This window comes from Corvus moneduloides, chromosome 5 (genome assembly GCF_009650955.1).
Source record: "Corvus moneduloides isolate bCorMon1 chromosome 5, bCorMon1.pri, whole genome shotgun sequence".
NCBI classification, from domain to species: Eukaryota; Metazoa; Chordata; class Aves; order Passeriformes; family Corvidae; genus Corvus; species Corvus moneduloides.
The window spans coordinates 16760968-16787999 of NC_045480.1; the positions used below are offsets into that span (position 1 = coordinate 16760968).

Sequence of the window (27032 nt, forward strand, 5' to 3'; positions counted from 1 at the left end):
GAAGCCTCTTTCTGAAGTATAGTAAAAGACATATTTCCCATTATGGCCTTCATGAAAATTAATAATGTTTTATGTTCTTGGTCACAGGCAATAATGAATGGTCAAATTTTTGGTAGAGAAAGCTTAGTTCTAAAAGAAAATTCAGTGACTGGGATGGTTATTCAAAGTAGAAGATATAAAATGCAGGATTCATAAGAGATTAGTATTTTAACTTGTGTATTCCCTCAATCTGTGTAGTGTTTGAAGAACAAATATTTTAGTCTTGTGAGAGGCAAATTAAAATCGTGTGTTGAAACACTAATTTGAAGTGCCAAGCTCACTTGGTAGAAACTGTGGAGACATGAGGGTAGTGCTATTTATTGCTACTTTAATTAATGAAGTTGATTTATTGTCCATAATTTAGATTTGAAAGTCTGTACAGTGGCAGATGCATCAGTATGTTAAAGGTATACTCAGTTATGTGGGCCATGTGAACTACAAGTAATAACAGAAACTCCTCATCTAAGGTATTTACTCTTTGTATAAGGAGCTAAATAGTAGAGCAATTATTTTGCCTGTAAAGTATCCCTCTGAGTGATCTTGTGTGTCCTTGTAAGACTGTTGCATTTAGTGAAAGGTAGCTTGCCTGACAGACTTGATCATCGATTAATATTATGTCATTGTACTACAGAGCCTTTCTTATATGAAACTTCTGCAAAAATACAGATACTGAGTAATTTCACTGCCCTTTCAGTAACAGCTCATCATTGTCTGGTGTCCAAACAATAGAGTTAAGAAATATCAACAGAGATTATTGTCCTGAACAGATGATTAGAAACTGACTTTTTAAAGTCTTTACCCTGCACGTAATTTTGGATCTGTAATCACAGATTTAGAGGTTTAAATCTCTATTTAGCTAAGAGATGTGGTGAATGAATTTTGTTTCTTTTTTACTTAATCATTTGTTCATTTTCAAAATGTCTTTGGATTGCAAATATAACTTAGTTTGAAACAATTGTCTTGTACTTCAGTTTTGTGGTCTTGGCATATAATTTTATACATAAATTTACTAATGGTCAGAAAAATGTCTATTTTTAAATGATTTTATTTTGAAAATGCAGTAGATGCAGAAACAATAGAATGTATCACTTTGTTGTATTTATGTAGGGATGGTTTTCTTCTGAAGTAATGTTCAATCAGAAGTCTTCCACTAGTCATTAACTTAGAGCTCTATCTTTCTTTTATATGTAAAGTTTTCCTTCTACTAATTTGGAAATGTGATTTTCAAGATCACAACCCAGATTTTTTTTTTTATTGTTGCTGAATTAGGAATTTTTTCTCAATTATTAAAATGCGTTGTCACTCATCTCTCTTATCCCAGTAGTGTAGTCTTTCCTTTTCTGTTTTTTTCACTCCAAATTTTCTTTTAATCTCTAAATGCGTGATTTAGTTTTCTTCTGCTTAGAGTAATCAGGATTTCTGTAGCTTGACTAACAGAAGGGAACCTGACATTAAGACTGGAGAACTATGGGTATCTAGAACTCAAAAAGCTGACTACTTGCTTGTGACCTGAAGAGTGGTTGCAAACCTCTGTGTACATAAAAATATTTTTCAGATTATCTCACTCTCATCAGTAGTCACATTGAGCTTTAAGGGAGCAATAACTAAGTGAACTAAACCATGGAGCTATGTAAAATCGGATTTTTAATGTCTGTGCATCTAAATGGGAATTTCTGGAAACACCTTTAAACTGGAAAAACCTTTATATGGAATTTTTTTTTTTTAAAAATTAGCCCAGAGGGGCTAAACAGGCTTAATTTTTTAAGTTCAGCCCTAATACTAACAAACAGGAAAATCTGAGCCTTTATGAAATTCTAAAACTTAATTTTGCAAGACTGATGCCCAGTATATTTTTTCACCTTGTGGAATGTCTTGATAGCAATTTATTGGTGCATGTAGTGTAATCACTGTAATGATTATACTTTTATATATATGTGTGTGTGTGTGTATATATATATATATCAGATAGTCCCATGCAGTCTGGTTTCCACGAGTGCCTTGAATTACTGTTTTGACGAGCGTCGTTCATTGCAAACTGTGACTTGTGATAAATTTTGTGGGACACAACAGTTTTTTCCAGTAGGCTGCTTTGCTCGAATGGCAGGTGGCACATGTGGTACATTGCTTAAAAACAAAAAACCTGTTTTAAGCTTGACTTCTTGACTGGGATGACTGTATGCTCCAAGGCTGTCACTTACACAAGGTAGAAAGAAGAATCTGCATTGTATGTTAAGAAAAGATCATGAAGATAGAATATACTTGCCTTATCTAGGGGTTGTTCTGTTGTCTATGGGTATAATTCAATGGGCTTTGATCTTGTCACCTCTGAGCAGCTGAGTCAGCATGCTCAGTGAGAATCTTCACAGACAAATAGGCACCTTCCAGATTTCAGCTGCAGTTTTTTCTTTAGTAGACTGTCTTATGTACAATTGATTGGGTTCTATTTTTTTAATTTAGCTTTCTCGAAGTTCCTATCTTTACAGTTAAAGAGAAAAAACTGCATGAAAAAACCTCCTTGTAATGCCGAATATAAACTGTGACACCTTGGGTTTTTTGACTCGTATTTGATCAGGATTTCTGTAACAGTTTCCTTTGCTTTTTAAAATTTATATAAATAGGTTATATGGATCTTTAGACATAACATTATCTTGTTACTGAAAGTATATACATTTGATACATACGCCCTTGAACCTTTTCATGGTCACAAAATATCTATCTCCTTCATTATACCAAGACAAACATAGAGTTGGTAGGGAATTGCATTTACACTGCTGATTTTATATTTTTAGCTTTCATGTTGCTTATGCAGGAGGGAGTCCTGTTGTAGTGATTGATTCACGCTGCAGAGATTCAAAATCTTTCATAAAATAGGTAATATGGTCTGTTGGGGAAAACCAGAAAATGTAATTAGTCCACGGTAAATTTACTACTGGACCATGTCTCCGCTAATGGACCTTTCTGGTCTTTAAAATCAGCTTGTTACAGCACTGGGATTCCAACTCAAAGTGGTTGCATTGCATTGCTATAGCATTTGTAATTTAACACAACTTTTTCTTTTTCTTTCCAAAGGCGCCTAAACAGAAATAACCTCCAGTTGCTTTCTGAACTGCTCTTTCTGGGGACACCGAAGTTATACAGGCTGTAAGTAGGCATGGCCCAATAACTGTTTTTTGGGAAAATTTGGATTTGGTCTGTTATTGTGTCTTATTATTAGGATTTTTGTCTTTTGCCTCAAATAGAACTAAGGTGTGTCATGGAACATTGGTATTTTGTTTAAGCTGAGTACTTTCTTTGACTGCTTTGCAAGATTTTTAAAAAATTTTATTTTACATCTAGGTCAAATACTGATACTTGTATGAGAGTGTTGTCATTGATTCCCATTTCTGTAAGGAAGTTTTGCTGAAATAATACTTTGACTTTCCTTTTCTCCTGTTGGCGGGGTTTTTTTATAGTTTCTGTGTTAAAAGAAATAAAAAATGCTTGTGGAGGTTCTGATGCAGAGATACAGCACTGTATAAGCACTTTGATTTTGTGGCTTTTGTGGCTTTTGTGGCTGTACACACTTGGCCAGAAAAATGATAGCATTGGCAAATGCTAGGTCTGTAGAGAAGTCTCTCCTGTGTCCCATCGTAGAGAGGACAAAGCTAGTAACTCAAGCTCTGGGAAGGAAAAACTATTAAACGCTTTACCTTAAATAAAAACAACAACAAATTGAGTAATGAGCTTTTGTTTTGATTGTGTTACTTGGTTTGATAATGTTTTGCTCCTGGAAATATTTTAAAATAAATGGTTTGACCCATTGTCCTTTCTAAGGAGCCACTTAATTCTGTTGCAGTTGAAATCTGGAATAAAGTTTAGATTCTGGTTTATTTGAACAAAATAAATTGTAAGGTATCTTTAAGTTACAGTATGTGTTATGGAAGAGGTAACAAATGACATGCTTAAGTAGGCTTTGGAAGGGTTGCACCAATTCAGCCGGTTTTAATTAGATATGTGTTTGATACAGTTCTTTAGACTCCAGGTGAGATTTCTGCTCTCAAAATTGCTGATTAATAGTGGGTTTCATCACTTGTGTGCTTGGAAAAAGAAAAGTGAAGGTGGAGGAAAGTGGGATTCCTCTTGTACCCCTTTAACATATGTAATTATGTTTGAGAACAAATGTGATATTGAAACTTTTATTTTTAGTTGATTTTTAATATCCTATTGTGAAATAAGTTATTTTCTCCCTTCTTATAGCAATATACAATGGCAAACTGAAAATTACTCTTATTGTTGTAAACATTTCTTTGTGTATTTTTGTTTTATTCCTTTGCCTTGGATGTATACTTTGTTTCCAGAAATTCCCTGTAGACGTAATGAGTTGTTAAATGACTAGGCCAGAAAGCTGCTGAAGGCTTTTTTCCTGACAAACAAAAGTATTTTGCTCTGGTATAATATTATAATATATTCAAATATGGTATTATATAGTAACAATTGAGTCTCTTATAATTTCCATCAGCTGGGATAAAGACATTACTTCTATCAGGAAGGAAATGAAAGGGATTTATGATCATTTTATTATTTCACCTATAGTGTAATGGTTGCTACCTAGATTCATATAAAACAGAAATGAGCCATAATTTGCAGGCAAAAAAGAGATACCCACTTCAGTCAAAATCGTATTTGAATATATTTATCTCAGAATTGTGTATTTGATAGATGCTAGTCTTAAATCTATAATGTTCTTTGAGCTAAAGCACACAACTGCTCATAGCGTACATGGAGGAAAGTAAGAGATCACTGGCTTCACAGTATTAAATTTCCTCTGCCTAAGGGTTATTGTTGATCAGACCATGAAAGTGAATGTCTGGTTATAATGTATTCATGTTTAAAAGAAAATATGAATGATAGTAAAAAAACTACAGCTGCTTAGCACTAAATTTGTAATAAAAAAAATGTCGGGCCCACAAAAGCACTGATGTTAGTTAAATGCTTGTGGTTGGTCAGTTTTCAGAAAATATGTAGCTTGTTCCCTTTGAAGAGTATAAAGTGATTTGTTTTTTACATGTATCATTGTATATGCTTAGATGTATTTACATCCCAATAAATATTTTTCTAGAGAGAATTAAAGTTCTCTAAACATGATCAATAATATATATATTTTGCTTTGGGTTTAGTATTTATTTTTGGCATTTAACAGCTAATCAAACAATGTGTGTACTGCAAGGTTTCAACATACTATTGAGCTTCTGTGAATAATAATTACCATTTGACCCTTGGCTGTAAATGAGATGCCAGGTGAAGAAGCACATATGCTTGTTGTGTAGGCTAAATGCAATATAAAAGAAAGAGGTTACACTGTATATGAATTATGATTCGACACAGTTGGTTGCCGCCAGCGGCCGGCTATGCTTTCCCTTTGCTGTCTGCTCCAATTTCTCTTTGGACGGGTTGAGAGAGCACTGCATGTTCAGGTCAAGATGTTTGCCTAGAAATAGTAGTACAGTTGCAGCTGTGTTTGCTGGAGCAGGAGACTAGTTTAAATAGCATTACCATTTATCCAGTCCATTAACAGAACTCTGTAAAATAATACCAACTCTGCATAAACTACAGGACAGTGTAATAAAATTACAAGCACTTGTTGACAGATGGGAAGTGTAAGTAAAGGAAAGCAATAGGCTGAGAATTTAAAAGAGACAGTGCATTATTTTCTGTGTCTAAAGACACTTAATTTCGAAGGTAGTTAAATTATTTTTCAGGCTACTTTCTTTCCAGTTTAGCAGCCTTCCAAGAAATCTCCTGGAACTAGTTAAAATGGATAATTTTAGTCAAAACAGAAGCTGATTTTCCCATTAAGAGCTATCTACAAAGGCATTTTGACATAAATATTTCAATAGGAAGTAGTTAATTCTAAAAATAGTATGAAGAGTGCTGGAGGGTATATCAATCTTACCTTGCAAGCAATCTCTCAAAGCCCAATGTACATGAACCTATGCTTTGATGCAACACCATTAAAATAAAGGGGCTCTTGTAAGTCCCCTGGGATGATGATATAAGTTCTTGCTCAACAAGTTGTATTCCTCCAGGAGAAGATGCATTCTTTGGTGACCCGTATGCCCACTCATGCTAAGTTGTGTAGCCTCAGGGATGGTACCTTAGCACAGAGAACTACTACAGCCTAGTGAGTGCTTATCTGAGGCAAATAGATTTTGACTGCTGACTTTGGCTGGTTAGATCACAGTTCATTGATTGCTGTTTGCTGCAGGATACTGAGTGCTGGACACAAGCTGTTTGAAAAATAAGTTTTAAAAGATACCTTTATTAATCAGTGGGATGTAAAGGTGATTGAATTACATGCACAAAGCTTGTCCCTTTTGATTTACATTTCTTGAGCTTGGAATGTGGTTAAGTTTCCTTACCAACTAATATCTGTGGTATAAGTTAGGCAATGTTGGCTTTAAAAAAAAAAAAAATCAACCTTTGTAGTGAATGTGGTCTTATGTATGTTTTCTTCTAATATATGTACTTGAAGGTACACACTGTGAATGTTTCTCCTCTAAAGGGAAAAAAACCCCAAAACTTAATGTAGTCTGATTAATAAGCATCACTTTTGAGATGTCTGTTAGTCACTAAAAAAATTCCCAACAGCAAATAATTACAGGGAAGAAGTACTAAACATCAAAAAACTTAAAAAAATTATCTTAGGCCAGAACAACAGCAGCAGCAGCTACAACAACAAAACATGCCGTACGGGGGGCCCTTGCAAAAATTCCTCCTGAATTAATTTCTGCCAGCTATGATTAAAGTATGTGGTACTCGATGTGTCAGACACCATAGTTCTCTGCTTCATTTTACTCTTGGCCTCTTTGGCCCCTGCCACAATAAATCCCACAATGGTTAGTCAGGAATTGCAGGTTACAGTTGCCAGGGTTACCGTTGTCCGGCCGGACTGACATCATTACTCATCCCGGCCGGCAGCCCCAGCCCGTGGCCGCTCCCGGCGCGGGGAGCCGGCGGCCCGGGGAACTTCTCCCGCTGGTTCTCGGTGCTGTGCTGGAGGTGCCGATTGCATCACTTGCTGAGCGTTGTTTTGCTTTTACCTTTGCCGAAAGAGAAAAAAAGAAGAAAAAAAAAAAAAACAAACACAAAACAAACCACATCAGATAGGAAGGAAAGAAGGTAATAAGATGGTGCATGTAAGGTGCTAGAACAAGGACTTTTAAATGTTTTTAAGTGCTGGACTCCCTATTGTTAAGGTGTAATTTATGCTTTTGTCATATTTCTTTTAACAGTGTTCATGGTAAGTGGGACTATGGTCATAATTGTGTAGAAAAGACACTTATCTTCAGTCTGAATCCATTTTAACAACTCAATAAAGGAATCACTCATTAGAAAAATGCTTGTTACCTCAAAGCCTCTGAAGTATTCCAACTGCAGACACCTGCTCTGGGTGTTAAATCCAAATAGGAGCAAAAATGAGTTTCTCCTTTTCAAAAGGCAATAGTGAAGAATTTTTCTCCTTTTGAGAGTACATTGTTAGTGGAGCCGCTGTCAGGTAAGCGCAGTGGTTTGGTTTCCACTGTGCTGCAGTAACATTACAGTGTGCTCCACTTTATTGCAGATGTGGGCTGGATGGACAGCGATTTAACAAACATTTATTCAAACACGAATTATGAAGCCACCTTGTTGCTATATCCTCCCCAGGATAGTGTGTTGAGGTATTTTACTCACTTGTTTGAGTTTTTTATGATTTGTTATGGTGTATTCTAGCGGCATGCACACAAGGCAACTCCATTATTTTTTTCATGTGATAGAATTAAATCTTATCGTTTTAGAGCTAGCAATTCTACTGCTAGTTAGTTTTAAATACTAGCATTGTTTTGTTAGCATCACTCTTGAACTGTGACTATAGTTCTTAGAATGTAACTATATTTTCAAATTATTATTTAGTGAAGAGATACCGCATATTAGTGTAGGTATAAATGAATATATAGTTCTGGCTTTGTGTTATTGTAAGACGGTAATTAGAAAGAAATCTTTAATATATGTGTAATTACTAATCTTTTTTGCAGTGTGGAAGCTCACTTATTGGTTTGCTATGTCAGTGCGTTTTTGCTAACAGGAGGTCTTATTGCCCCAGTATGGAATGTTTTCAGGGTGAATGTGGTCCCTTATGCTGCATGGCCACTGCCAGTTACAGTTCTGTGAGTTTATTTTTGCAATAATCCCAATCTGTAGATAGAAAGGCCTATCTAAAAAATAGTTAATGTGCATTAAAAATATGCTTGCTAAGGTTCATTGCCTGTAAGAATAAACTAAAGTTAACTAAGAGCATGTTACCTCTGTGCTAGGTTTGTAATGCCTCTTCTCTGGCATTAATTTCTGGTATGGAAGACTGAGGAGATAAACTTTTGTGAGACATTATAAAGACTGCTACTTCTGTTATCTGCTCATTTTTAATGTAAAGACAAAAGGGAATTGGGAGCTTGAATACTTTAAGCAATTTGACTCACATCTGCATCATTTTCTGGTCCTGACACCACTTGCTTCTACCTTGAGCTTTCATTCTCTGCTGTAATGTTTCAAAACTGAAAACTGTCATCTCAAGGTACTGAACAAAACAAAAAACACCACTGTAGCTTTGCTTCAGACATAAGCCTTACTGATATGACAGGATGGCAAGTTAGAGGTTTTTGGAAGTGCTGAAAAAATGCTTGCAATTCATCAGGTAATTGATTTTTTGAGCAAAGGAACAAGTATTGCTTATATGCATTTGGTGTACAACTTGCAGTAGCTATATCCTAGCAACAGCAAGCATTCAGCCTTAGATTCAGCTGAGTGGAAATGTTGGTAGAACCAGAATGAACTTTTGAAACGTAGTCGGGGAAAAAAGAGTGAAATGTATTATCACTCTGTGAGATTATTGGACTTCAGACTTCACTATGTTACTCTTCCTGCCCTTTGTTACAGAATCTCTTAATCTGTAGGTCTTTCCTGAGCTATGCTTTCTTTTGGATTTGCATGTCACCTCTATGGTGCTGTGCAGAAAAAAAAATGGTGTATCAAATATAGAGAAATCAGGTGAAATATTGTTACTGGAAGTAATAGTATGAGATATTTGAAATTGGAAACAAACTATTTTATTGTGAAATGATGCTATCAGTATGGATTGTTGTAGTTTTTACTTTTGAGATAATTGGAAGCTGTCTTTGAACTGTGGTTGAATTTGCCTTTATTTCTTTAATTATAAAAATATGATTGTGTCGGTTTTTTACAAGTAATATTTCTTTTGCTATTGGATAAAATGGAAAATTGGATGAACTGCTGGGGCTGTAAACTAATTCTCATCTGGGCAGATCACTAACTCTTTATGTAAGCTGCATTAGTAAGTGATATAGCTGACTAATTTCAGCAAAAGGTGTCTATAGGGATATCCAGGAGTTGGACTTTGATCTTTGTGGGTCCCTCCCAACTCAGAATATTCTGTGATTCTGTGATGCTTATAACTACTGATTTTTTCATTTGAAGGAACACTCCAAAACTGTTCAGTCCCTTTTTAACCTTAATTGGAAATTTATGTTAAACACCAAGCAAACAAAAACATGACTTCTGGCAATTCTTCTCAACCAACATAAATATCTGTGTTATTTAAAAAATTTTATGCTATTAGCTGCTGGCGTTTAAATATGTCTAATGTGAAAACATGAATCATATTAATTACTCAAGCCATAGATCTATTTAAATAGTGTGGTGGTATTCAGGGTAATTAAGAGGCCTACTTTAGCTATTGTGGTTTTGGTACTTTGACCCCCAGCATAAATAATTATCTTCTGTGTCTTTGTTGGCATGATAGCAGTTAAAGCAGAGAACTGTGTTTTAATATGAAAATAAAAGTGACTGGTTTTGGGTGACCTGTAACCATATTCATGTCCAGTCTGAATCAGTCCCTGGGTTGTTCCTGGAGGGTTGACCTTGAAAGCTTTGGTAAATTGTGATGCAGGAAACCTTTCAGTCCGGAGTTAAGTAGGAAACTGAAACTCAGTGAAGGAAGTGAAAAAGCATGTCAGAGGAATTGCTGTTATTATGTGGTGCAGAAACATGGTGTGAAATGTTATAAAGAGGACATCTGTAAGTCTTGGCTTGCACAGAGTGGACACTTAAGTGCAGCCATGTCATCTTGATTAAAAAGAAAAAAAGAACAGAAAAGAGGAATAAATCAGGCCAAGGGAAAATCTGAACATATAGAGGCTTGTTCCTATGATGGTAGGTTTCTTCTACAAGTGGAAGATTAAAGCCTAAAGTAACTGAATAGCTGAGAAAAGTCCAAAGAAAAGTTGATTGCTTCCCCTCCAACAGTTCCAATTGATTGAAAAAAGCCTAATTTAAAGTTCTGTTTGTTCTGTGTCTTAAACCATCAGAATTTTCTTTTAGAACTGGGGGAATGCTCTGGAAGAGAAAGAATCCAAGGATAAAAAGTCATTGCAGGCCAACAATTGTTCCTAATCCTCACAAAATGCTGGAGAAATTAAATTTATTCTTTATTGCTCAAAGTGTTACCTAGGTCACTGGGCGATGGGAAAATTGAACTGGAAGTCGAGTAGGCACAATCTTTGTTTTGTGTCTAGATGCTTAACCTTAGACACGACAAGGCATCTTAGTGTGTTGTGGGAACTTGGTTCAGAGTATTAACACCAGGACGTTTATTACCCTGGATTTATAAGAGGCTATGCTGTCAGTAGATGAAAATGTTGTGTTTACATTTCAGTGTTAAATGATCATTTAATTAACACCTAAGAGAAAAAAAAAAAAAAACAACAAAAACCCCTTGTGAAATTCTTAGCAGCTTTTATTGTTGGTTTCCGTGGAGGTTTTAATATCCAAGTTATGCTGCAGTTGCTTCTATAATACAGCTAGAAAAGACATTTATGAATGCAATCAAGAAAGACAGTTTAACCCCTGTTGACCCTTCATCCTGAATGTTGATTTATATAGCATTTTAAATGCATTGAATTTGTTTTAATGCTTCTTTAAAGCTACTCACACAGCATTCAAACATCACATGTATTTTTCCTTTTAAAAAAATTTCCCGAAGTGTACATTGTTTTAAGAGTATAGTTTTTCTTAGAAAATTACTAATGTATACAGAATTTATCCACAAAAATTTTACTGTAGTTAAAAAAAAAGTTGTTATTTTGCCAGATTTGTCTGTATGTTCTTGGTAAGTATATACAAGATCTTACAAGAAAAACCAAAAAGGAAGTTTGAAACAGATATCATATTGTGTTCTGGTTGCAGAATTGTCTGAATTCTTCAAAAAGAATAGGAAATTGGCAAGGGAAAGAGCATTACTACAAAATTGTGTATCCACTTCACACAGCACAGATCTACTTCCATATGTTCCATTGTATCAAAGTCAAAGCCATCTAAAAGGTTTAATTTGCTCTGGGTCCTTCATAATGCTTTTTGTTGTAATGTTGATCTACAAATGCTTTCTGCAGTAATGTTGCCCTAGAAAGCGTGTTTGAATTGGGTTTTTTTGCATCCTAGATCTAATGCTAGATGAAATGCTCTTTGTTAAAGAGCAGATGCTTTTCAACTGATGTGTTTTAACAAGCACACTGTAGGAAAATTGAAATTGTATATAGGTTTAGAGATTGTTTTGGGGGTTATTATTTGGTTTTTGGTCAGGGAATAAACCCCACAACTTCAAAGCATGGTAAGAGAATAATAATAAAAATCCCAGCACAGCTTAAGTCAATTGTTGATCCACAAATTTTATTGTATTATTGTTGTTTTTCCTCGTGATCATGTCCTTCTCACATGTCGATAACTGAGCTAGAAAACGCAGATGGAATCTGCTGATATAGTAAATGTTGGTTTTTTTTCACGCAACTGACTTAAACCATCTAACACTTGATGAAATATTACAGCTGCAGTAAGGCTTCTATCTGCCAGTGGGATCTTAGTGTTTTTCAAACTTCTCTGAATATATTTATTAAATTGAAATTTAGTATTCAGATAGAGATTTGCCTTTGCTTTTGTCTGAGATATTTGAACATTTGCAGTTAAAGCAGTGTATTGCAATTTCAGTCGTTTCTTAAGTGTTTTTAATTGAAAAATAATCCTGCAATATCCATTTATGAATTGAAATGTTGGATGAAGGAGCCTTAGGAGACGCTTAGGATAGATAAGAAAGGCTTACCCTGTGCTTCATGCAGCTTGCTCTCTTCTCAGTCCTGGTAGAGCTTGTAGGTTTGCTGTGCTGGTGAGTGATTAAGATGAGTAATGCATGGAGGAAGACTTAGGCTACACTATCTACATGCATAGCAGTAAACTTCATCTGAAACTACTCTGAACTGTTTGGGACTCAGAGGCGTGGTGGGAAGGTCACACAAATTATCTAAGTACCAATTAAAGGGACTCTCATTGTGGTAAGGAAAGTGCCAATATCCTAAGTGCAATACTTGGTCTTGGAGAAGAACTGAAGCCAGGGCTGCAGTGATGAACAACTGAGACTGTTGTCCTGATCCTTGAAGCTGTTGTAAGGGTATTGGAGCCAGGGCTGGTGGCTTTACTTGGGAAAGGCTGCTTATGAATGCTGAGCGGAGTTTATTCTCTCCCTCAGACACTTGAGAGGCCTGCTCTGCTAATGGCTGTTCAGACCCACCTCATGGGGAATAAAGCTGGGACTTGCAGAACTCTTTTCATCTTTACAGCCAAGCCCAGGTGCAGGCCCTCCCTGTCTCAAGGGTGTTTAAAGGACCACACTCTGAAGGCTTCTTTCCAGGGCCCTTAGTCTTTAGGGGGAAGAAACAAGGGGGCTGAATTGGAGGGGGTACTTCTTTCAGTTAAGCACTCCTTGAGGATTTGCGGGGTAATATGTACAAGAGACAAAACCTTTGCCTCTTTTCATTTCTCCTTCTATCCAGACAGTTGAATGCTATTTTTATTTTTGCTATGAATGTGTAATCCACACAATTGTAAGGAAGGGCTGCTTGTACTTTATAAGGTAGCGTGTACAAGGGGAGGTTTGGTGGCAGCTGCTCAGTGCTTTTAGTACTCTAACATGAGGGAGATAGAAGGAGCATCAACTCTTCTTTTTCCCACTTATGTGGCTTTTTGTAGGAGTGGTGGATAGCTGACAGGGATTTAGATAGTTGATTGACCCTGAAACTGCAAAGGTTGCATACTGAGTTTGATAAGACCCACAGGGAAGGGTTGCAGTGAAGATAGGATAACAGCTAATGTAATGAAGGTGGATTTATAGTAGCTGCTTCTCTGAATGCAAAGTTATGGAAGGCTTATTAGAGAGAAGAATGTAAATGTACATCTAAAAGAGGGAGAAAAGAATTTGAAAAGCTCAACAGAACTAAAGAAAGTTATTTAGATGAACTAAAAAAAATGGCACTGACACATATGTATACTGCATGAAAGCAGTGATCATTTCTGAAACTGGAAAAGATTCCTATCTGGTCCTTACTACTTCTGCATAAATGTTAAATGTAGTCAATGAGTAATTGATTCTGTCATATTTTCTGTGTTCTTTATGAATTGTGCATTCTTTGCAAAAGGCAAGAGGCTTAATTCCCTTCTAGATTTTAGTAATGTCTGTAAATTCAATAGAGCCAATACTTTTGTGTAACTCTCCTATGCCATAACTTGTTATAACAACAGTACTCTCCTTGTCACTTATGTGCCTATGACACAATAAAAATACCACTCAAAAGCTGTAATTTTTTATGTCAGAGTCATTTCTAAAGATGACAAAACAGAATTTTTTGGAGAGCCTACCAAATCTGTAGAGGAATGCTTTGCTACTTGATCTCTAGTACAGTGTTCATGTCAGAGGTGCAGAAGCTGAAACTACTCTTTTAGCACAGAGTACAGAGATGTCTCATGGCAAAATTTGAGTTTTGTATGCAAGTTTAGCAGATGCCAAATTTAAATTTTGTCTATTAAAAAATCATAACCGCAGTGTAATGAGGGTGGCCATGTGCATTCAGATTTGAGGCCCTAAATGCCAGTCAGATCATCTTCACTGTTCTGGCTGATAACAGTGCCTCTATCTGTGTAAAAGAAGAGAGTCTTTCACCATGCTGTAAGTCTTCTTGGAGTAGGAAATAATCAGAAAATTGTACAAGTGTTTTAAGTTCTAAAATAAAGACTACTGTTAGTAAAAATTGTTCAATTAGCATGCCATATTAAGATGAAGCAGTTTTGCAACATGCAGTGTAGTATCACCTTTGAAGTCTTACATATAAAACTATATGCTCTGTTCAAAAGTGCTGGGGCATGGCCAGTTGTACCACTTATTATTGAAGTTTTAGATACTGGGGTGAAGTATTTATTTGTTCCATTGTTTTGTAGTCAATTGATTGCTGATCTAAACTGTGTAAACAGCACACCAGTAAATTTTGGTAGAGGAAATAATACTAAGGAACTTAAATTAAAAAAAAGAAGTATGCTGGGATTATTTCTTCTGTGGATATGGATTGGAGAATGTGGGAAATACAAAATACGGCAAACTAAAGATTGTGATCACTGGGGAAAAAACTATTGTGAGAGACTTAATGATAATAGCTGTAAATGTGCAGCATGGAACAATAAGATCATCCCATTTCATGTGTATATATCAAAGGAACTGCAGGAAATGGAAAAGAAAGTACTTCTAACTATGTTACGGAGTTTTGCAAAACTGATGATGATGTTGTTTGCTTTGCTAGTTAATGTTATGGGATGTTCACTTCAAATGAATATTTTTTCCATTTTGTTGCAACATTAAAAATATTTCACTAATATTTTGGCTAAACTGAGTTTTTTTCTGTTTTTGTAAATCAGGTTGCAAAACCTATTTTTTGTTTTTCCTCAGTCAAATAAAAGAAAACAGAAATGGATTTCAGTTGTAGGGAAGGCTTTAGAATTAGTATGTGCTGTTAGCCTGTTTAAATGAGTGGAATAACAAAATAATGGCAGTATCATGTGTGCATGTATATTGGGAAGAACAAAAAGCAAAACTGGGAGAAATGTAGTTGAATTAGGAAGATGATTGGTCAAGAAAAGATTTCTGAAGGGGGAGTTGCAAGTTTTTGAGAGGGGTGATCTAAGAATGATAATAATGTGTATATTCAGCATTGAAGTAAAAATAATAATAGTACTCCCAGATACACAAATTCTTATTAAAGAAATGGAACTGGACAGATTTCTGGAATAATAAATTCACAAGACTTAACCTTTAGGAATAACAGGGGTATTGGATTTTCTCTGTAGTAGCTGAAAATCAAAGCTTTTTCTGCGATTTATTTTGTTCATTGCTGGTCTCCAAACCATTCTCTTATATGCTCTCTTCATCATGATTTTATTCACAAAGGTGCAAAGTGGGGAGAGGAGCCTAATTCTTCCTTGCAGTATGAATGACAGCTTGCACGGTTGTGCTCCATGTAGTGTATTGGACTAGGGTGGTGAAAAGGAGCCAGCACTGCTGGCCAGCAGTGCTTCTCCTACCTAGATAGACCCTAGACAGTGGGTTGGTAGTAGGCAGTAAACTCTGAAACATGAAAAAGCTGACATTTAACTGAAAGGTGCAAATACTTGGGAATCTGCTGATTGCTGATTTGTCTTTTTGTCCAGGGAAGACTTTCTCTTACAAGAGCTGCAGATTACCGTAATAGTTTGTAATGTAGGATTGGAGCCTAGAGAGCCTTTCAGTGCTGGCAGAAAAGTGTATTATTTCGCACGCTTACTCTAGAGAAATTTAGATTAAGATACATAAAGATTGTTGCATGTTGAATAAACAAAAATAGAAAACATTTTGTATTGTAAAAACATAGTTTTGTTCCTGTTGCTGTAAAAGACTTCAAAGTCTGCTTCCTGAAGTAAAGTGCTATTAGCATAACCACTCAGTTTTGTGTATTCCATGGAATAGGAATTTGAGTGTTCACAACTCTGCCTTTCACGCATACAGCAAGGCCTTAAAGTGTGATGTGTGGGTATGCAAATGCATTAGCACTGGTAATTCTTTGGGCCTTCACTATTAATGTTTAAGATACTAACATTTTAATACAAACAAAAACAACAACCCCTCAAAGAACTAAAAGAAATTCCAGTGTTTGAGAAGTAGTCAAAGAGAAAATGCCAATAAAGGTGGAGATGTCTGTCTTGAAAAGATTTCTCTCAGTTTCTCCAAAAGAAAGTAGTTAAGAAAAATATCTATCCATTAAATGTTGCATTATTATTTGATGAATTAGATATAAATTTGAAACTTAGCTTAATATCTTCATATAGGGAATAATAATGTGATGCTACAGGTTCACTATATAGTTTCTTAGAAATGTACAGCTTTTTAACGGCGTACTTTGTTGAAAATGGATCTTAAGCTAGATTCCTATAACAGTGTTTAGAGCCTCCTTTTTTGCATGATTAGCTGTGGGTGGTATTGTTTTGTAAGAAAGTCTGCTGTTATTAATGTGTTTTGTTCACTTTACTTGCATTTTTTAATTATGGCTGTATGACTGTATTTTCCATTGTGTTTTATTCTGACTTCTGAACTTGGGATGACTTCTCAACTAGTTTGCTAAATGTGAATGTTGCAGAAAAGTCTTTCGTGGTGTAATCTAATTCTGTACAATAATAGTACAGGTCCCATATAAATTTGGCAAGTATTTAAAACAAAAAAGGACTAGTAGTTTTGATATGCCCAAGGAAAGATACCAACGGAAGATAATCAATGTATCTGTACTGCTCAAGTGTAAGGTCATCATCATTTTGGCATGCCATGCTTAGTGAATTTCCCTGGGTGTGCTAGGAACATCTTTCTTTCTAAATCAAGATATGGAAAACCCAGGGTCTTTTTTTTTTTTTTTTTTTTTTTTTTTTTTTTTGCATATAGAAAGGAGAGTAAACATTGTACACAGAAAGCTATAACAAGTAATTTAAAAACCCAAACAACTTCAGTCATGTTCAACGTTTCAGTGGGGTGGTCCAGAACAAGATTGAAAAGATGTTCTGAATTTGGTTTCTGTTCCTTACTGGAGGAAAATATTGTATAATCAGAAATAACATTTTAATTGATCCTTTACTTTGCTTTATTTGCTTAATAACAATATCCTGCTGTGTGTAGTTTTATCAGCAGTGCTTTTGAGGTTGTGTAATGTTTAGAGAGTATTACACTATAAAACTTTCCAAATATGAGACTTTTTTAAAAAAGAAAATGTGGTGTGAATTAACTGTAGTTTTGAAATGAAACTTAGTAACTTTTGGGAGGAGGGGGAGAGCAGGGGGTGTGGTTAAAACATTTATAGTAAATATGTTTTTAGTCTGTTTTATGCTTTATATTTTGTTCTTGGATGTTGTGTTGAAGATGTGAATCTGTACAAACTGTTCCAGAGGGTATGAACTGTAAAGGGAAAGCAAAGAAATATTTGTGCTGAATTTTATATAGAATTGGTACCCTGAAATAAGCCTAGGTAGTGTTTGAACACATGGGAATTTCTTAAAATAAACATAGCCATGGAGGGAAAATGTGATAATCACTTGATGATGATGAGTGTCTGCTGTTATGGGTCCAGTGAGATGCAAGTGCCAACGCCCCAGCCTCTACACCATGATCCAAATTGTAATGAAGGAATTTGGCAGCTCTGATGCCTTTATGTGAATTTATTACCATGGCTATGAAGATAAATAGTTCCAAAATGGAAATACTAACAAATATTTAGTCATTTCCAAGCAGATTAGAAGTGAAAATAGACATACTATAGGAACTGAGATAAGAAATATATCTTCTGGGTCCGTGTGTTCCATTCCTGTTTCCCTGGGCTGGTTCTTCCGTTTAAAAATCAGTGTATTTAGACAGGTTATATATATTCCCTTTGTAAAGGTCACATCCCCATTTCTTGATTTGTTTCAGCTTCCTTCCTGCTTTCCCTCTCTGTGACTCTCCTCTTATGCAAACATCAGCCCTGATTAAAGTCTAAAACCTGCAGAAAATGTTCTGTACCAAATTGTGGACTGGTGAGCTGTCCGACAACTGTAAACTGTCTAATGAAGTGCAAGAGTTCAGATTTGTTCCCAAGGGCAGGCTCCCCCTTGTGGATGCTGAGCCAGTTACTTTCAGCTTCCGTGAGCTTCCTAGCATTGTACTAACTTTACCTATAACTCCACTTTGGTTTTTTTCTAAGTTAGTATCTGTATATAATTCAAAAGTGGGTCAGGTTTTTTTGGGCGTTTTTTTTTGCTTTTTTTTTTTTTGGTATCCTCAAGTAATTTTCAAGCCAGACCGACCCAAAAAGTCTTAACTCAGAAAGAAGGTTTGAGAGTAGGAAAATTATTGTTAGAACAGAAAGGTCTTAACTTTGTCTTGGCTCCTGTTTTTGATGCAACCTCTGCTGCTCCTTTTTGATAAAAGCAATTTCTGTATAAATGTGTTCTGTTAACTTTTTCTAAATGTACTGCTTAGCTCCTCTGCTAAATGAAGTCATGTCCGGTAGTGGATGTCTGACATACGATACTGATACTACTGAGAGTGTCAGCACTGGCAGCTGGGAGATTACTTTCCATCAGGTTCTCCAGGTAACTCTACCAAAGATTAGGGACCCCTGTATTGCTGTGTGGAATGATGTGTCTTTTGTTTGTCTTGTTGGTGCAGGACTTAGCAATGGAATGTGGCCTGTGATACATTTTAGAATTTTGGAATTTAAAATTCAAAATTTCAAGGTTAGAATTTCAAACTGTGGTAAAGGCAATTTTTCTGCCCTCTTCACTTGACTGACTGTTTCTTGAAAGGTGTTTAATGCAGCTCATTGAGTTGACTTATTTACATGGGCTTAAGAGGCTTTTCTGCTTGCTTGCTAGCCCAAGCTGAATGACTCATCTGAGATCAAACTGTTGACAGAGGAGGTGCTTTTGGAGCTGCAGATGGCACTACCAGCATCTTAATGAAATCTGGTGCCAAGGGAAGCATATGAAAAATGTAGGAAACAATATTGTAAATTGTATGTGAATCTTGAAAAATAGTGATGTGTCTGTAGATAGAAGATGTGTGTTTTTCATCATGAAGAAGTCAATCTTCCTCACTCTTCTACTTCTGTCAGTGCCAGCTCTATCCCTGAAGATTTCTTAATGGCCTACAATTAATTGGTCTGATGGCTTGATCAATGTCCTAGTAGTTGACATTGTCTCTAAAGTGAATGACAGTCTTGTTGAAATATGCTTTTTTGAAATTCAGAAACCTTTTGGTCCTTCCAGATTCCTTTTTTCCTATCACAGTACTAGCCAGGACTGTTATAATGTACATATGGTTTCCTGGCTGATGGAGCTAATTGTTTGTTCTCAGATTATTCTCAGTCCCTGAGTTGGTGTTTGCTGTTTTCACTCATTTTTTCAGCGTGAAATGGGTAAGATGACTCTAAGAAATTGTACACTGTTGACAATGCAGCTTCAACAAACAGTGAAGCTGCATAATGAATTAGCACCAAGAAATTTGGCAAATTATATAACTTCCTTTTTGTATATGGTCACTTGAAAATGCAGATTATAGTTCCCAGAAATGTGTTTTAGGTATAAGATGAAGAATTCATCTTACATGTCTGAATTATGATGGCTATTACTTAAAAAATCGTAATTAGATTTATACTGGGAAAAAGATGCTACTCTTTCTCCTGCTTTTGTGGACTGATACTTTGTTTGGCCAGCTGCTAGAGTTGCAGGGGCCTCTGTTTCTTCAGGAAATGTAAGCTTGCCACACCTGAACCCAGAGTCACAGGATAGGGTAATTCAGTACAGAAATTTTTATTTCCTCACCAATAAAAACTCTGACTGCATACTCCAATCAAACCCCTAATTTGACAGAGTTCCAGATTAAGTTTCCTGGGCAGTCAGGAGGAGCTTTATACTGGTTGAATCCCCTTTTTGCATGTCATGGATCAATAAAAGAAAAAATTGTGTGCAAAGAAATAGAGGATCGTTTAATGGATAAAATATCAGCAATAATTTCTGATGACACTTGTTCTTCTTGTATAACTTGTCAGATCCCAGGGGATTTCATGTTTAGTCATGCTTCTTCCATACTTCTGTTATCAAATTCATGAAATTCTTGGATGCAGTCAAAGCTTTTTTCTTCTCAATATTTTCAGTATATTATGTCTCATCACTGTCCTCAACCTCAACATGATGTTACTTGTTGGTGACTTTTACTGTGGGCTCAGCTGATAGACATTGTGATGTCTAGATTTCTGTCTTTTCTGGAGAAGATGACCTTTTCTCCTGAAAATTCTCTTCTGCATTCCTAATGGAAAATCTAGTTAGTCTATCTTTCTTTACTGTAAATGATTCCAAGATACTTTGTGTAAAAGGAAGTGTTTTCTTTTTACTTCTATGGGAATCATGCAGTGGAGAAGAAACACAAATTATCTGCTCGCTTTGAAGTCACACACACACATACTTATTAATAAAATATTAAAAAAATTCCCCAAGACAAATGAAAATAGTACCTGAAAAATAAACACGTATTTTAAATAGCTGTATGGGATTTTTACATCTAACTGGTTGCTCAAAGGTAACCATGACATTAAATTTTGTTCCTTGTGCATGCTAGTTGCTTTAGTTTAGTAGATTTGCTAAACCTGTCTATCATTGTGTTAAAAATTTTAATTACTGAGGTTTGTGAAACTGCTTCCAAATACAAGGGGTATTTGTAGAAAGCTGGATAGATTGACAAGTGATTGACAGGGTAAACAGCCTCACTGTGTTCTGATATGCTATGCTGCGGTGCAGTGCTACAGACACCTCACAAGCCTCAGGAAGTAGCTGCAATCCAATTTTTATTAAACTTTTACTGCCAATGTATCTTGACATTATTGTTGATCAGGAAACTAAATGTGCCACTGCGGTCTTTTTCTTCATTTCTTTAGAAAGCTTCACTATTACCTTGCATTCCTATAAAACTTTAGTATGACATAACCCAAGAGTGATATATTTGTTTATATTAATAAAATACAGTGCTGGCAAGAGGAAGTTCAGATATTGCATTTTCCGCAAGTTTTTATTATTTTTGTAATGTGAAAAATCTTTAAATGACAAAAACCTTGTTTGATGTGATACTGCAGAATAACACCTATTGCCTCCAAAACAAGATCTACCCAGAAAATGAACATTAAATCTATGTAGCTCTTAATATTCACCAACGAGGCACAGTTTTACCTTTCTCTCACCCTCTCCTTTTCCCTGCCACCTGCTCTTTGCAATGCACCAAAGAAAGAAAACACCAAGCTGAAAAACCCTCTGGAAAGACAGATAACTTCACTGGTTTGCCCTTGAAGATCTTTGTTTTGTAGAATCAAGACAGTATTGGTAAATTGGAGGATACAAGGACTGTCATGACAAATAATTCATTTTTCAGCTGAAGATGATTATTGATACTTGAGTAAAGAAAGATGATTCACATATTTTGAATGCTTTGCAGCTTTAACCTAATACCTATATTTCTTATGGGCAGATCAAAGACAGCTAGTGTAAATTTGGGCTTAATGCTGCAACTTAGTCTTGAGGTGTCACATGTGGGTCACACAGACACATCTATTGCATCATTCACATCACAGGTTAAGGTGGTTTGTGCTGTTATCTTGCTAACTGGATCTTTTGCTGTGAAACAGGCTCCTTATCTGTTCTTAGACTAGGCTCTCTTTTCAAACAAGTGACCCTCTTTTTCCATGTTGCCTGGAGATTTCACCCAGTTTGCCAACTTACTTTTCTTCTCCAGTTAAGTGGGAACTAAATGGACTATGGCCAACTGTGTTAAACTATGGTAAGACTGTGATAAGAGACCCTGTAGTCTGGATGGAAACTTCTTTCACCCTTTTCTGAGTGCACTAAAGTCAAGTGAATAGAACTTTTTTAAGATGCTACTGTTTTTTTAAAAAATCCAGTATATTTAGTTTTTTACCTCTATTAAATATAGTGATTTCACCTTACTTCTTCATAAAATGTCAGTGTGCTGCTGTAACCTTGCCATATAATTTAAGAAATTTCCACCTCCGTTGTGGACTATCCCCTAAAATTATAGCTTTTGTGGTTGTGTTAAACGATTGGGCGTGGTCTGGAGACCTCTGAGTAGAGTGCAGAACTAATAGCAGCGAAATGTGTTGTGAAAATGGAAAAATGTATTTGGGGAGTGAAATAAAATTTTCTCTTAACACAGTATAGTCTGCTATCTTCAGTTGCACCTGTCTGTTACCGTTCCTAAGTGTTTTGTTAAGCAATAGCAACACCTATTGTATTGGGTCAGGCTTGTTCTGCTCATTCTCAGGAAACTGCTGAACAGACCTCAAGTGTCTGGAACTCTCTGGAGGATGGGGGTTTCAAGTAGAAAGCAAAGAAACACACTAGCATTCAGGCCCTTTCCACTACTAAGGAAGCAAGGATACTTCTAGAAACTGGAAAGAGAAAGGTTGTGAACACCAAGGAGAGAGTGACTGAAATAAATGAACTCATTATAAGGTGAGGGATTTTTCACAAGAGATAGGAAATAGAAGAGACCAATAAAAATACAGCTAGAAATTACTGAATTGAGAATGTATATGGCACTTAAGTTCTGGGTATATTTTTTAGGCATTAGCAAGAGTCTCAGCATCTTGAATACTTTTTACTTTGGCAGTGGATATTAGGAGAATTTTTATTCAAGCATTGTTAAATATTTTGTAAAAGATTCCAAGTATTTGAATGACAAAATTATTATGCTTCGTCTAATAACCTGGACCTCCAGAAGCATCTTGTATGTTTTTTTTCTGCATTATGTGCTTTAATGCCTCTATCATCCAAATATATAAATTAATATGAAAAGCTTGCAAAAGGTTTTAAGCCATGTACCCAAAATTATATGTAATGTGCAATAAAGAAACAGGAACTAGCAACATTTAAAAAAATATATGCGAATGCAGAAAATGGAATTAGTATGAGTAATTTATTGCATTTCGAAACAGTGCTGAAAATACTAGTAATTGTTGACACTATTTGATTCTGATTGCATTGGTTAAATTGGGCATTTTATTGATAAATGAATCCAAAATTCAAAAACTGGATGAAATTTAAAAAATACTCTCACAAACTATTTTATCTGAGTTAGTAGAATCGGGTTGCCTGATAACTTATCTCAACAGAAGCTGTTTTCTTAGTGAATTAACTTTTAAAATTTCTTTTAGATTACAAAATATTTTTGTTCTAGAATTTGTAAGTCAAAAAGTATTCCTCAGAACTGTGTTCCTCATTCAATGTTCCTATTCTTTGAGTCTGTATTTTTGCCTGTGGAAAAGGTTTAATAGGTAGTAACTGGTGTTCTTTTCTAAAATAATAAAATTTTTCTCTGCATCTCCAGTTCTATTATCTAGATACATTAATGTAAAACTGTGTTGTCTCTTCATGTTCAGGTAAATATCTGCCTGATTTGTAATAAAAATTTTATTGTTGTGTAGTTGTTTGAAGTGTTTTGTGAGAAGCTAACTCTGAGTACAGTAATATTTAATTGTCTGATGAATTGTGTTAATCTTCTGCTAGTTTATTCTTTGTGCTGTAAAATTACCTTTAATAAAACATGCCTTTAAAACTGCCTTCTTTTTTTCAGTGGAGGATTCTAAAATTTGGTTTTTGGAAAAAAATGCCCTGAATTCTATAGAGAGGTGGAGAATAAAGCAGATTATTATAATTATCACTGTAGGAACAGCATAGTTAGAAGGGGGTGAGGCAGAGAGTTTTAAGAAAAAAGGTAATTTTTTAAACTCTTCTTCTGCCTGCATGGTTTGCCATTTCATTTTGTCTATCTCAGGGACTAATATACCTGCCACCTTTCTGGGAGTCTAAGGGTATCCTGCAAAAAATATTCTTTGTACCCCTCTCTAAATTTATCTTTCCTTGCTACTGTCTCCTGATCCACCACTTCTGCCAGCCTGTACTTTGAATTAGGTAACGGACTGAAACTATTTTCTATGTGTATTTGAGAAATATGTTTTCAGAGATCCAGATGAAAAGGGCAAGGCTGGAAGGATCATGTCATAAAAGCTTCCTTCTGACTCTTTAAATGCATTTAAGGAGATGGAAGTCAAGACAAATGAGCTATCCCCTACAGTATATTACTTTGATCGAGCTGTCTTTGCCACCATCTATCTAAATGATGGTGACATATTTTTAAAATAAATTGTGGAACTCAAATACTTCAAGTGAGTTTGGTATCTCTACTCTGCTAATGTGTGTATGTAAGTGTGCATTTCTGCTTGAAGCTCAGTAGGGTGGTCAGAATGAGGGTAAGGCTGTGGAGAGCCTGTGTTGCCACTAAGTTTTCTCCCCAGGGTGATGCAGCTTAATGTTTTTCACATGTTTGTCTTAACACTGTAAGGTCCTGCTGCACTCCAGGAAACCAATGCACAGTCACTGGTTTATGCCCTACTTTTAAGTGTGTGTTGTGTGGGAATGGGACAGGAATTCTAGCCTTCAGGATAAATGTTGAGCAGTGAATATAAACTTTGTTTCTTTTGTTATTTGTTATTCTGTTTTCTACTCTGTTGTTATAAATTATATAAGGAAATAGGATTAGATAAATCATTAACAGCTATCTTCCTAGCTGAAACTGCTCTCTTGGGAATGCTTAACAGCCAATTCATTGTTAGGCTGAGAAGGTGTCAAAAGTGCAGTCCTAGATCTACTTGTGCTCTAAATACCCCAGTATTGGAGTTTTAACCTGCCTTTGTAACATATGGGTTTGGGGCACGTGGTCAGTGAGTGGATGCTGCAGACACCTTGGCTGAATTGGGGTTCATGATGTCTGTAGTGTGTTAGGTAGGTGATCTGAAATCCACTCACAAAATACAGTGAAGACCAGTGTTGAGCAGGAGAAATTAATATAGAAAGCAGAGACAAGGTAGCGTAGCAAAGTACGACTTGAGTGGTTTGGGGGTCACAGGATAAATGTTAAGTCATAGATCTGTTGCGGTAAAGGTATATAGTCTGTCTGACCTACCAAAGCTCCTGCTGTAATAAGGCTGGATCATCTTCTGTTTCGTGCTTATCTGTGTCTACTTTGGGAAACTTTTCTTATAGATGATTATAGAATTATTGCAACTTTATAGAAGACCAAGCCTTAAAAAGAACTATAAATGAGTATCACAGAGTTTAGGAAATGTAGCTCCACAAAATCTTGAAATACTTAGGTTTGCTTATCCTAGAGGGGAGAGGACTGGACAGTAAGAGAAGAATGTTACGGAGTTATTAGCAACTAATTGTTTTGTTCAATTCTCTCCAGCAGCTTCATTTGAAGTGATGAGTTTAGGTTTAAAACTAGGAAACCTTTTTCTATTGTCTGAATTAGTGGAAGGCCACCAAGGCTTTTGGAAAACATACTTCAATGGCTATTTTAAAGACTGGATTGATAACATCTGGTAGGGGATTATTTAGCTGTGTAAACTGATTCTGACTCAGAGTGACACTTTCACAAGCTAAACATTTAGGAAGGTCAACATATTTTTTTTTAATTATAAGGAAAATGTAGTAATTTATATAATTATAGATTATGTTACCATATTTAATATGAAATTATATTTAATCATACTTAAGGTGAAATGCTTTCTATAAGAAGTCCAGTTAATTCACATATGAATTATTATATTTAGATTATAAACCATTTTTTCTTCTTTTTCAGTTTCATCCTGCTATGCCACAAACTAGGTTACAGAAAAAACTAAATTATTTATATTATTGTGACTTCATTCTTATTGCTCTTGTTAATAATGTAACAGAAGAATGCAGATGTATTTCTTGAGCTTTTAAAAAGTCTTCACCAACATTTCTTCCCTTAATGGCTATTCAGTTTTGATCTGAATGTAAGTTACAGCATCACTATATTAAGTGCTCTGGTTTGTCATATTTTAATTCTTTTGTTGAATAAATGAACTTCTACCTTCACAAAGTAATAATCAGTTTAGTAGGTGGAACATTTCTTTCATTGAATATTACTATGAAAAGCTATAGAATGGCTTTTGACAAAGCTAGTGTTCCAGCAGCAACAGTGAAGTTACATGAAGTTTCAACCCATTCATCAAGCTCCTGCTTTTGACAGAGGAAACATCATTAACAAAGAAGAATGCATTTTTCTCAGAGTAGTGCAGAAATGAAAACCTTCTGGAGTCCTTCAATAGTGAAAAAGAGGGTGAAAGTGGAAAGAAAGGCTTTACTAATATAAAAAAACCACCCTTAGAATTTAGTCAAATTATTCTGCTAAAGTAGAATAATATACACTTCTATAATTTTCTGCTATGCCTTCTATATATTAGAAAAAAATAACCAGATAATTTAAATTGGCATTAGAACCATAAAAAAAGTATCCAGTGCTTTTCATATTTACTGGCCTCTTACTTTTAAAATCTCACTCATAAGTAATGCAGCATGTGCTACTGAAAAACCCCTAGAATACAAAACAAAAAAACTTCTCCTATTCATTTCTATCTAGAGCATTCTGTTTTCATCCTTCAGGATATTTCAGTCAAAGACATGCAAATGTATTATGTTCTTCCCCAAGTGCTTTTGAACTGTGATATATTTCCTATCAGTGATTATCTGTTTCAGATTATTTATGGTCTAACATGTAGGACTGTTTTCGGAAGAGCAGAGATCTCAATGTTTCTGGATTAATTTATTTTGCTTGCTTAAAACTAATTAATTTCCTTTTCTCTCTGTAGCATATTTACAACCTTTTTCTCCTTCCTTATTGGTTTCCTTGGTCTGAGCGTGAGATTTTAAGCTTCTTAGGATGCTTAAAGAGAGGTGCATGCTACCTGTTTTGTGGGCTTCAAGTAACATTTTTTACAGCAAACATGGTTTAACTTAGAGCTTTACTTGTTGTGGTGTTTTTATTGCATTGTGATCCTGATATCTTTTGTATCTTTTTTATTTAGCAAGAAATAAATTCTTCTGTTTTAATTTCTTAATAATTATTTTGGGTTATGATCTCATCTTTACATTTAGTATTCAGAATACCTGAA

At 35.5% G+C, this 27032-nt stretch overlaps 1 protein-coding gene across 1 annotated transcript in view; it reads left to right on the top strand.

The window, feature by feature from the left end:
• SLIT2 (slit guidance ligand 2) overlaps positions 1-27032 on the top strand; it is a 263385-nt gene that overhangs the window by 17629 nt on the left and 218724 nt on the right. Inside the window, 1 exon segment of the mRNA XM_032109098.1 lies at positions 3109-3180. Coding sequence (XP_031964989.1) covers positions 3109-3180 — 72 coding nt within the window.